We start from the raw sequence: 11,880 nt of genomic DNA on the forward strand, positions 1-11,880 counted from the left end.
AGAGGGGTCTTTGGTTAAGTGCAACAGCTTCTCTATGTTATGTCAGAGAACAAGGAAGAACAGGTGCAACTGATCAAAATAATATTTAAAAATGACAGAAGCTTTTGATGGGGTTTTGCATGAAGTTTGAGATGATTTTGTTGTGGATTTGGTTTGAGAGAGGAAAATGACAGAGGACCTGTTCGCTTCAGGTTATAAGACGGCTAAAAAGTTGAAACGGCTGATTTGTTGTGAGAGAAAAATACTGTTTGGTGGCTGATAAGCCGGCTGAATAAGCTGAAGCGAACAAGCCCAGAAGCTTTTGATGGTTTGAGAGAGAGAAAAACTTTTTAGAAAAAGTTGGGGGAAGATGCAGGTGTGTGGTTGCGATGGTCAAAGAATACATTTGTTTTGGGGGAGGGTACACGGGGCAAAGGAATTGATGTGTGTGCAAGAACCAACAGGCAATGCAACGTGGTGTCCTGGTTTTGGGCGGGGAAAATGTTCATGTGGTAACTGATTGTATTCAAGGCACTAGGGCAGTATGGGCATGCAGTACTAGCCGTTTGTATTTAAAATCTCCAGCCACCTCACCTGGTTCTCTCTCTACCCTTTCCTCCAGTTTTTAATGTTTTGATTCATATATTTTATATAGGTTTAGTGCTGCTTGTGATGATGTGGTTGATGAAAAGATTAGCACATGAACAAAGGTGGTTTTGTTTGGGAGGAACATGACATCAAGTGGTTAACAAAAACAATTGTAAACATGATAAAAAGTGGTGATCTAACACTTTGACTGGTGATTTTTTTTTCCCTCTCACTTTCCCTTTTCTCATGTCTGGAGAAAGGGATATATGCCGGCGCAACAATGGCGATGGTTGATGCCCCACCTCCACCAAAATCCATTTTCATGAGATTGAGAGGGATGGGTGCATGGGAGGGAATGTTTGACTATTGTGTGAGAATGTTTATGATAGGGACCATTGCTGGATGAGGAGTTAAGCTTAGATCTCAATTTGCTGCTGAAATTATGTTTTGTTTTTATTTCATCGAGTACCTTGTATTTCCTTGAATCATGAATGCCTGATCTGAATTTCATAAGTACCGATCTTAGTCGCGGTATAGCAATGTTAACACCTGCAAAGACTAGACGAGGCCTTGGGAATTTTCTTTTTTTTCTCTCTTATTCCCTGAAAATTGTTTCTGTATTCCAAATGAGATCTGAAATTTATGCGAAGCTCACGGTACTACACGAGGCAGTGCACGCTCAACTAGGTGTGAATTGTGATGAATGCATTGCAAGGACAGTGCTTGCACATCGCATGGTTGGTTAGCTAGCCAGGCAGTTCATCTTCATTCTTTCTGTAGAAAGGAATTTATTTGGCCTTGACTGCCATTTACCATCTTGTCCCTGCTCCATGCTTCCCAAAATGGTACAAAGTAAATGGCTCCAATTGTCATATGTGCATAGAGATGTACTCTACATTGGACCAGAGTACCAGACAGTGACTTATCCAAGCAAAATTTCTCACAGATAGAAAGATAGGAAAAAGTAGAAGAAAAAAAGGGGGGGAAATTCAGCAAGGCAAAAGTCCACTCATTGTGGCTAGTGGTTGGGCAATCCTTTTGAGGAGGTCTCCTCTTTTGTGGTTTGTGTTATGTGCCTGCTGTTCTTGCTCTAAGCACAATGGCTTTTTGATAGGGGGTGCTAATGAGCAGAGACCGACAAATGGGCTCGGATAAGTTGCGCATGGTGGGGTCCAATTGTCTGTCACTCTGTGTAAAGGAATTCCTGCAGTAGTGCTCTTTGTGCTCTTTGGGCAATTGCATGGGGAGATAGGATCATAGGATGATCTTTTCTGCTTTGTGCCATGCTTTGGTGCTCACACTGTCACACATCTTGCATGCAACCTTTGACGCAAGATATGATCGATCATGTTGCTCCTCTTTTGGTTGCGGCAAATTTTAGTATGTAACTCTTGTACTGGACCATCCTTTGCCATGTCAAAACTTGAGAATTATCCATGTCTCTCAATAGTGAAAAACTCAAAATGTACCTCTGATATTTTGCGCTGTCTCATGTTTGTGACTCTGCTTCTTGTGGGCCTAAAAAAACTTCAAAGCAAATGCAAACATGAGGGATACAAATTTAACAAATAAGCAAAACAAAATAACCGTTCGAGAAATTACGCAGAAAACAGTTGGTCAGAACTGTAACAAGAAGGCTATGGAGACAGGGTAATATTTTCAGATCCAAATCCTGGTGCTTCCTGGTTGCATGCTGTTCCCTTTCTCAAGCAGTCTTTTCACTGATGAAAGAAGAAAAGGAGTACTCAAGGCTTGATTGGGAAGAGACATGCTCATGCGACATGCCCTAGCACTCATGTTACCTCTTTGCGTGGGCCCCACTGGTTTGCTAAGATCCTGCTTAAAATCCTTTGTTAGTCACAAACAGTGTGTGTCCATGAATGCTGCAATCAGTGTAGTGTAGTGTAGTGTAGTGTAGCACAAGGATGACACTGTCAGCAAACGCAATGCGCCTGCTGCCGTGCCGTATTCAGTACAGGCATGTGATGGTGGCATTTGCAAACGACCATCACAATATCTGCTGAGCCACTTCATCATCTCTTTGACAAAACTTCTCCTAGAGAAACTTTGATTAACATTCTATAGCAAGTTAGCAACCTGGTCAATTTAGCGCGAACTCAAGAACTGTTTGCGCACATCATACAGTGATACAGGTCGGAAACCTAGCTGGTTGCATGTCAAACCTATGTTCTACTAGCTGGTTCGTATAAGGTGGTATCACCTTTGGCAAAGAGTCGATTTTACAAAACTACATTTTTTTTATATCCTAACCGCGTAACACGATTATTTTGACAAATAGTTCTGTGAAATTTAACCTTGGTAAAAGAGATTTGTTACTGTGCTTAATAGATGTAGTTCTAGAGTAAGTGCAGTTAACTTCTTTAAACTTTTACCATTACTTACATAAAAAGCAATGGCATTGCTGGCAACATATGTTTAGAGAAATTACTAAAAAATGTTTTCAATGGCATTATTGGTAACATGTGTTTAGAAAAAGAAGTACTGAAAATATTTTTACATCAGATATTGTGTGTGTTCGAAAAGCTTGAGAAATAGTAAGAAATTGAAAACAGAAATGTAATGGGCCAACCAAGCTCCATGTGGTCTGGGCTTATTTTTCAAGGTAATGGCCCAACCAAGTCGCTTGCACCACTGTGCCAGGACTCACTAGGTCCTGGTTGTCAGGCTATGAAATGTAACTTTTTTAGTTTTGTAAACACATGGAAATTGTAATAACAATAGCTCCAATGTTACTTGCAATAAAAAAGTGACAATAATAGATAATTTGACTAGTCAAAAGAGGAACAAGAAATGAAACATACGTAAAAGGTTGTGCTGTAGTTGAACAACTTCATGGTCCATTCCCCAAGAAATCCCCTACTTCATAGTACAGCACAAGGTTCTAATGACCTCCAACAAACTGACATGTTTGGTATTAAAGTATTAAAAACAATCAGTTGACACCATCAGTAACAAAAGTACCGAATTCTGCAGCCTATCCAACATGTGACTATGTGAGCATGATATTGATATCACACTGGCATGTCAGCTTGATCAACAATCAGATTGAATCAATGAAAACTGAAACTCCAACAAACTGGTAGAAAGGCTAATTCTCCATGTGCATTTCTTTCTAGGATTAGAGTTCATTTCAAAGAGATGTACAAGATGTTTTGATAATTTGATCCAATGAAGGTTTCCGGAGCCAAATTAGTGCTGAGAAGCATGTACAATTATGACTGGCTACTTTTAACCTACTAATTTCTCAATTTCTCTGCAACTCGTCAGGAAGAAAAACACAGTTTCTGACCAATCCTCATCAGCTAAGACACCTAAAACTCAGGCTACATGCAACGACGCATTGTTCGCCGGCGGACATCTTGGCCTTCGACAGCGTCTGGTGGTCCTTCCCCACCTGGTTATGCCCAGTGCATCGGCGTCCAAGTCAGCAGGGGCAAGTGGTGGTAACCCTGGCGGTGGGCTGACCTCGACTTCCTCCACCTCCATGGCGACAGCCATGCTTCTTGCCCGGCGCCTCCCCCTCGGCTGCTGCCCGCCCCGGCCTCCTCCCTTCATTGGGGTCACTGGCTTTGGCCTTCCGAGTGCACGAAGATCCTCTGACACCTCGTGCTTCGGCAACAACGCAAGGCATGGCAAGATGTCCCTCTGAAAGTCTTTCCTCTTACGGCGTCCTCGCCCTTTGCCTCTCTGAGGTTTTGGGGTCAGCAGTGAAGCTGCAGAGCAATGGCCATTGTCACAGTTATCCTTCTGGGTGGCTCTTGGTGTTGAATGGTGCTCGGTGCTTTTGGTTTCTTGCAGCTTCAGTGTCAAAGCCTCAAAGTCATCATCGCTGTCCTTGTCAAACATTGTGTTCTCTTTGGATGCAGCTAGGTCAGCGAGCCAATGCAAAGTGTCAGGTTGAGGGGATCCTGGCTGAACGACAACATTACACATTGCTACCAGACTCTCTGCTGCGGTTATAGCAAGAGAATCCCTTAAGGGATCATCGCTTTCGTGAGGAACAAGTTCACCTGATTCACAAGCATCTATCTCTGGATCATCCATGATTGGCAATGGTTCATTCAGGTCAATGAGATTCCTAAAATCTCTGTCAGCTTCCTCCCTCTGGGGTTGCATTTCCATGTCAGGTTCACACTTAATCAATGGTCCAACGTTTAGGTCATACTGAAGAGTGGGTGAGCACCGAGAATCTTTTTCAGTGCCAACACTGTTGGGAAAGGTGGGGACTCTTGTGGGAGTTTTATTTTGTGAATTAAACGTGGGACTGGGCAATATCTGGTAATGGCAATTTGCATAACTTGATGGGACTTCTGACTTCATCAGGCTTACCTGTTTCCAAGAGATATCAACCATTGACTTCTCACTTCCCTGTTCCCAAGTAGCGGCGGTATCTACTGGCGCATCATTCAGATCTATATCCTTCAGGTTATGATGGAGTGGAGGGAGCTTTCGATGTTGTGCCTCTTCATGAATCTTCAATGAATGATGATATGGTGCATTTGGAGTACAATCCACTGAGAACCCACTGGAAAGAGCATGCTTAGCAGTGGATGTTTCAGCAGCACCATAATGACTCTTAGTCAAGTAGCTTGTGCTGTTGATTTGCCATGGAGGATTCAGTGCGTGATTGAAGCTAGGCGGTGCAAAGATCAGATGATTGAAGGTTCTAGCACTAGGCGAGTAATGCCCCATTGAGGAACCAGTACGATTTTGGTTGTACCATCCCATGTTAGCATTGGAGTCTGAAAAAGAATAGTAAAATACATTAGCGTGCACTAATGGCTAGATAGTGATTTAACCACGAAGCTATAAAACTTGCAGCAATCAGTATAAAAATAAACTTGCAGCAAAAAGGGTGTACAAATCTTACCATCCTTTCTCTGTTGGAATGAATTACTATGCCTTATATCCTCATTTGCACCAAAGAACCTAGAGGAAGATATTTTACCAACACATTTTTCTTTTAATTTTCCTTCCGAGCTTAGGAGGTTCAGGTTCACTCCCTGTGATACATAATGCTGGTTCTGAGAAGCAGATGTTCCCACACCAAGAAAATCTGTTATTTTCATACTAGATGATTCTTCAACTGGTTTATTCAGTATATGTGCAGCTGAGCTGTGATGAGCCTGTGTATCAGTGATCCAACTCTTCTCCACATGTGAAGAGCCCTCACTATTTTCAAGGTTGAGATTGACATTTCGACCCAGAACAGAACCACTAACCCATGGGGAACGTTTCGAAGGCCTCACTTCCAGGATCTCCACTTCGTCATCATCATCAGCATACACATCTGCCGGAAGCTGAAGGTCCAACATTTTCTTTTGAGACCTAACATTGCTATGCCTCAAAGGAGCTCCACTCACACTAAATTGTGAACTACTTTCGTTAATCAAATTGATGGATGATTGCTTAAGATCGTGTCCAGAAATAGGAGTTGCAGTTTGGCGCACTCGTTTAACATCCTCAAGTAGTATCTGTGATGCAGAGGATCTTGGCTGCAATGCCTCTGCATATCTAGGACAACCCTTGAACTCTTCTCTTTGGAACTGTGCCATTATTTCCTTCTGAGTTCTGTAAAGACGGTGAAGTTCATACACCTGTATAGACATCAAAATGGTAAAAGAAATGAGGCATTTTTTACAACTACGGACCAGAATAAGAAAACAATGCCAATGCTACAAGGAATGCCTTGTTCTGTATATATCAACAATGATATGGCTTCATCAAAATATACCTGTTTCCGGAATGTAGCTTCATGTACAAGCATTGTCCGCTTTAGCATTTCCTTGTCATAATGTACAGATCCATTTGGAGATGTTATTGTGAACTTGTCACTAAGATGCACATTTGGTTTGTTCTCCTTGTAGTATGGCAGTGCATTGCCATTAGAGTTTACACTAGAATCTGCCATGTCGAAGTATCCTGGAATATAGGTCTCGCCCTCAACTTTTGTTCCCATTCCTAATGAAGTGTTGACAGAGAAATTCTAGGTTATCCAGATATCATCCACATCTAACATACTGCATATTGAACCTAAAATGCATTGTCACAGTATACTAGTACATTTACTCAGAACATTCAGAGATTGTGAACTACAGAATGATTGTTGCTATGGTATGCATGATTTTATATTTGCACTAAATCATTGCACATAATGTGCATTCCCAAACCTGACCTGTCCAGGCCATCTCATGCATAGGTCTAAGTGGGCCAAAACATGCGCACTGTGATCTTTTTCTTTTGGAGAGGATAACAACAAGCGAGGACAAAATTGTCCATATGCTACAGACGGCCTTTCTTTCTGGATTTCACTTTAGAAAAAATGAGAAAGGGAAATATGATAAAATGGCCAAAAAGGATGATGTTGCCATCAAACAGAGGATCTCAACAAGTCAGTACAAAATTGTCCATATGTGCAGCCTTTCCTTTTGGACTTCACTTAGGAAACAAAATGAGAAAAGGGAAATATGCTGAAATGGCCACAAGGAGGATGCTATCAAACATACATAAACAAGCACATCCTATAGGTAAATTACATACTACAGTACTGTAATCTTTGCATGGGGAAGAAAGTTACTAAAGTTCTTTCATTACAATTCATTAGCTAATCATAAATAAGCTATACTCTACATCCTAAAATGAACTGTCCATTGTAACAGATTAAACTTTGTCACTTGTGAGCAGATAAAAAGGATTATCCACGGTAAGTCGGTAATAGCCTTTCTCCAAATGTTTTCTAGCCTAAATGGCATTGTCTAGAAAGATCTGATCCACTAACATGCTGTCTTTTATCAACATCAGGAACACCTAAACAAAGCAACAGTAGCCTTTCTCTACCCATGACAATTATTTCAGGCATAATCACAAACACCATAGGCACTTCAACACCGGGACCTAAATAATCAACAAAACAACATCATTGGAACATCAAGAGGTACATGGTACACCTGTATTCTACAGTGTACAGCCTACACTGAATTTGCAATGTCTAGACCCTGGCTGTCTTTCTCTGCAAATAATCAATTAAGGTCCTGTATAGCTTCTTAATAAATGACTGACATAAAAAGATCAATCACAATTACGGACAATGAACAAACCCAGATATGGGGAAAATATAGTCAAGTCAAGCATAGTAAACAAACCAGTAAAGTTTTAATTTTCGTCTGGCAAAAGAGGGGAACTACCACACAAAAGTTAAATTGTATCTAACTGAAGCCCTTCAGGCTTCTGCACATCTTCAAGATATGAACAGATGCTTGAGTTTTTTAGCATCATTAATATTGCAGAACAAATTACAAAACTGGAATCCATACAGATAATTACATAAGCCAAGAACTGAAACAAGCATCATGGTTTGGAGACCAGTGTAAGATTTCTAACTTACAAAGGGGGTCAAATATGAAACAGTGCTGAATAGAAGAATCTGCAGATCAAGTCTCTGTAGTTCAAGGACAACTGAGTTGTTCAGCTGTTTTATTCAGCTATTCCTTATGCAGCACAGGAAAATGCACCTGGAAGTGACCTGAAAATTGGCAATAACAACTCGTAAGCAGTCATATAACTGAGAATTGAAAGTAAGGCCCCCAATTTTGTTTTCTGCAAACTCTTGACCATGAGCCATCATTACAGCTTTTAATGAGACAACTGAAGTGGAGATCAAATTGCAATGAGAGTTAAACTAGAAATTGAGAAGCGATTTACTGGGGAAAAGAATCTAAGTGCCACTGGTCTTTTCCATCGGAGAAAATGTAGGATTGAAAGTGAATAAAATAGCAGTGAAGCCCTCGAACCACATCACAAGAATACACATATATAAATAGAAAGCAATCAAAGCATTAGTTATTTTAGATGCAAATCTGCATTTTTCCTTACATACACTTAGTAATTCTGATCACAAGTAACATAAGCATCTTCTCTGAAGATAAACAGAAGGTATTGCAAGCACTGGTTCAGAATACCGCAAGGATATCTCCCACAACTTACCAAGTCCTCTGATGTGAAACGACGGTGGGTAAGAGATTCTCCAAGCTGAGCCTCTGTATGTGTAACTCCAAGAAACTGAGCTATTAATGCCAGCCTATTCAGTTTATCATTATCATGAATGAGCAGAGGAAAAATTCAGGTTGCGTCACCAAGAAGAGACCTGTAATTTGGCATTTGCAGCACGTCAGGGCATGGGGAGAAAAAAATTAAAAAGGGAAATAAATGCAAGCATCAAGAAAATTGAAGGCAAGATCACAGAAAATCTTGGAGCCAGAAGGATTTCAAACATTAAAATGCTAAGAAAAAATAGAGCTCTCCGAAACAATTCTTGAAATCACAACATCGCAAGCAAACTGCAAGAACAATCAAACCAAAACCCCGAAAAGCCGCCTGCTTTCTGCCATTGTCCAACGAAAAAGCAGAAACAAAACAAGGAAAACGAAAAGGAGAGGAATTATTTCCGCAGAGATGAAATCATAGCAAAACAACGCATGGCAAAGAAAGCGGGGGGAGAACAAGAACATCCAAGACCAAGGCCTCCGACCCCGACCTCCTCCGCTGAAACAATGGCGGCCAGACCAGAACAGAGGGAAGCAGCCAAGAACAGGAGATGATTCGTCGGCTCACCGTGTCACGGGAAGACGAAGCCCACCGGTCGCCTCGGAACCGCCATGATCCAACGAAAGATTCCGCCTTTCCCCACTTCCTCAAACAAGGAGACAAGGCCAACCAAACAAACAGCAACACCTATAAACAAGTACTAGTTTATCGCCATCCACATGGACAGGGATACAATCCTTGGTCACTCACTAGACCATGGACGGGAGGAGAACCAGATGCAGAACCGGGAGACTAGCTTGGCAGGCAGATGAAGATGAGAGGGATCTTCTTCTCCTCTCTCTCTCTCTCTCTCTCCCTCTCCCTCCCCCCTTCTCTCTCTCTAATGGAGAAGAAGAGAAAAAAATGAGCTTCTCGAAGAACAGGAAAAGTTTGTCAACTTCTGGTCTTCTTATTCTCTGCCGGCTCCTCTTGTATTGTTCTCAACTCTACCAAGGTTTGGTGGTGGATAGGAGAAGGCATTGATTTTCTTCCTCATCACTTTGCATTGGGTTTTGTGGTGGAAAAGCCATAAATTAGGGGCTTCTCTGCCTTTTCCATTCCCCTCTTCCTTTTTTCCTGTGTGAGTTCAGTCTTTTGGACAATCAGACCTGGGAGATTCTCTGCCGCCTCTCCCTTTCTCTCTCTAGGAGTACTGGCTTTCTCTCTCCTGCTGCCTCTGGATTGGAGTATAAAGAAAGGAAAGGCAGGAAGATCATAAATGTAGCGCCACTGCTACATGCACACAACCACAATTCTTGTCCCTAGCTGACAGGTGACAAATGCACAACTAATCACCTGATATTTTCAAGAATGTTGTTAGTGCAGCTGAAAGCGACGCATCATCCTGTTGGTATAGACCTAGACATTTCAAGTATTTGTTCCTAATCTTGGATTAGAGTATAATGGGGCATTAGCATTACTACACATGAAAACAAATCTGAAACAGCAGTCAAAGGCAGGTCGCTGGCTGCTGGCATGGCCGTTTCTTGAATTCATTTCGTTTCTACGGCTGCGTAATGGATGGTTTAATGAGGCATTATTATGCCATTTTCTGGTGCTGGATTCCCCTTCCCAGGATTCCAGTTGTACTCGCCTCCACTGTACCGGTCAATTCTTCCAGTTCCAGCCAAGCTAGGACAAAACGTTTACCAAACCATTACTACAATACTTGGATTAAAATTGCATGGTACATCAGTACCTACTCATCTTCAGCTGATATCTTTTTTACCAAACTCTGTTTCAAATTCTAAAATGGGTTTATTTTGGTCATTAACTTGCCTTGACTCCTCTCTTTCTGTATAACAACTTCACTTATATTTGTGTTTTTTTCTTATTTTTATTCTCCAATTAATCTTGAACCATCATGCCTTTGTTCTTCACTCGTGTGCTCCACTAGAAATGGCATGACCCATGTGCCATACCCCCCCCCAGGATTAGCTCTGAAACTGTTGTTTTTCTTTTTCGGAAAAAGAAAGATTCTCTGGATTTCTGTTGTTGCTGTTGATGCTACAGGACCAGCATCAGTGATGCATCAATCAAACCAACCAGCCAAACACTGATGTTGCTGTATTTCCTGTGGGTAAAAACCAAAATCTGCCATAAAATGAAGCATTGTTTCAAGGCTTGCAGGAAGGTGATAACTCTGAGCGGGAGCCAGCAGGTTGCCCAAAACATGGCAGCAGAGTGGTCAGAGCAACGGCCAGTAGGGTTTGGAGGAAAGGGGCGCCAGCCGCCAGCGAGGCTCCTCCGGTCACAGCCCCACAGTACACAGTCACACAGAGACCTTCCGTTGGGATTCGGGCAGAAGATTCTTGTTCCAATTCTTGGGCAAAGTTGACTACTGGAGACTTTAAATTTTGCAGTGTTATGAACAAATCTATACTATAACTCATGTATAAGAAGAAAAAGATACTTAAAATGAGCCCATCCTAACTTAACTCCTGGGCTCTATCAACCAACCTTAATCCGATTGTTTGACAAATTCTTTCTTTTTCCTGAAAAAACTTATTTGAAAAATTCAATCGTTGAAAACGTGCAAATACCCTATAGTTTTTGGGCCTATTTGGGAAGGAGGTGTTAAAGTTTAACACCACCATTTAACACATTTTTAACACCTTGGCTGCCAAACACAAGTGTTAAAGATGAAGTGTTAAAATTTAACACCTCTCTTTTCATAAACACATGGAGGGGGTGTTAAAATGTGCTAAAGGTGTTAAAAGTGGTCCCCCTCCCCACTTATTCCCCGGTTCTCCCCTCTCTCTCCTCTTCTCTCTCTTCCGCTGACCCCCATCTTCCTTCCCCGATCCGCGCGTCGCGCGCCGCCGCCGGTCCGCCCGTCGCGCGCCGCCGCTGTGCCCGCCACTGCCGGTCCACGCCGCTCCTGCGCCGGGATGCCGCGCCGGGCGGCGGGCGCGGGCGCGGGCAAGGCCGCTCCGGTGGTGTGGGGACCGGCGGGCGGCGCGGTGGTGGCGGTGGGGACTCGGGCGGGCGCGGCCGTTGGCGCCACGGTAGGGGACGCCGGCGGCGGGGCGGGGCCGTAGGCGGGACCGGAGGCAGCAGGCGCAGGGGAGGGGCCGGAGACGGTGCGGCCGGCGGCGGGAGGGCAGCGCCGGGCGCGGCGTGGACCGAGCAGGGGGAGGGGCCGGCCAGGGAGCAATGGCGCTGGGGGCCGGCCAGGAGGTGGCCCGGCGTGCGCAGCCAGGAAAGGAG

The 11,880-nt window shown here is 43.1% G+C and overlaps 1 protein-coding gene across 2 annotated transcripts; it reads right to left on the minus strand.

The window, feature by feature from the left end:
• Positions 1 to 3,665: 3,665 nt before the first annotated feature.
• Positions 3,666 to 9,832, minus strand: LOC101756865. Of its 2 annotated transcripts, XM_004962930.3 has the most exons (6): positions 9,199 to 9,832; positions 8,572 to 8,731; positions 7,973 to 8,110; positions 6,323 to 6,549; positions 5,459 to 6,185; positions 3,666 to 5,330 (listed from the first exon to the last, which is right to left on the minus strand). In XM_004962930.3, exons 4-6 carry the CDS (start codon positions 6,545 to 6,547, stop codon positions 3,907 to 3,909), a joined length of 2,376 nt encoding a protein of 791 aa, XP_004962987.1. In that variant the 5' UTR covers positions 6,548 to 6,549; positions 7,973 to 8,110; positions 8,572 to 8,731; positions 9,199 to 9,832; the 3' UTR covers positions 3,666 to 3,906. The 2 variants fall into 2 exon arrangements, with proteins under 2 accessions (XP_004962987.1, XP_012700475.1); XM_012845021.2 differs by lacking the exons at positions 7,973 to 8,110; positions 8,572 to 8,731; positions 9,199 to 9,832 and having other exon boundaries at positions 6,323 to 7,964.
• Positions 9,833 to 11,880: the final 2,048 nt, after the last annotated feature.

The sequence above is a fragment of the Setaria italica genome, chromosome III (assembly GCF_000263155.2).
Source record: "Setaria italica strain Yugu1 chromosome III, Setaria_italica_v2.0, whole genome shotgun sequence".
Classification (NCBI taxonomy): domain Eukaryota; kingdom Viridiplantae; phylum Streptophyta; class Magnoliopsida; order Poales; family Poaceae; genus Setaria; species Setaria italica.